A 585-nucleotide genomic window follows, 5' to 3' on the forward strand; every position below is an offset into this window, starting at 1 on the left:
GATCCAGTCGCGATTCGTTCTTCGTCTGGGGCGCGTCTGATTCTCGCTGCTGTGTCGTGGTTCGGTGTGGTTCGTTGCTGGGTTATTGTCGTTTGTCATAGATCTACAAAGACCTTCTGTTGAGAGGGACTTACGGTAAATAATAATGATATAAATTACTATGTTAACGGTAATGATCAATGATTATAGTAGCAGTGAAAACCGCGATGATAATCATAATGGCATCAACAGCGATAGGAATTCAAAATTGTATTTCATATATGTAAATTTATCTTTACCCGCTCAGCCAAGGGTGGGAAGAAGTAGTACCAGCGAATATTGGCGTGGTGTGTGTCACGCATGGTAGCACTTGCGAAAACCGTGGCTCTCACCCTTCCTCAAGCCGCTTCCGCTTCCCTTGAGTCCGCCAGCGACAGAAAGCCTACGACGCTTCCCTGAACACCGGAGAGATGCCCGGGAACTTCGTCTTCACGCAGGATAACCCCGATAACCTCAACTGTGCAGGGGAACCCGATACCCTGGAACCTCACATGGTAGGGTTGCGATAATATTGCGTAATTTCTACTTTAATTGTTATAATATTTT

The 585-nt window shown here is 45.8% G+C and overlaps 1 protein-coding gene across 1 annotated transcript in view; it reads left to right on the plus strand.

Moving 5' to 3' along the window:
• LOC119585032 (myophilin-like) overlaps window positions 1-585 on the plus strand; it is a gene marked incomplete in the record, with an annotated part of 13,096 nt that continues 12,511 nt past the window's right edge. Inside the window, 2 exon segments of the mRNA XM_037933649.1 lie at window positions 1-135; window positions 287-533. Of these exon segments, the coding sequence (XP_037789577.1) occupies window positions 450-533 (84 nt within the window).

Source organism: Penaeus monodon, chromosome 19 (genome assembly GCF_015228065.2).
Source record: "Penaeus monodon isolate SGIC_2016 chromosome 19, NSTDA_Pmon_1, whole genome shotgun sequence".
Lineage (NCBI taxonomy): Eukaryota > Metazoa > Arthropoda > Malacostraca > Decapoda > Penaeidae > Penaeus > Penaeus monodon.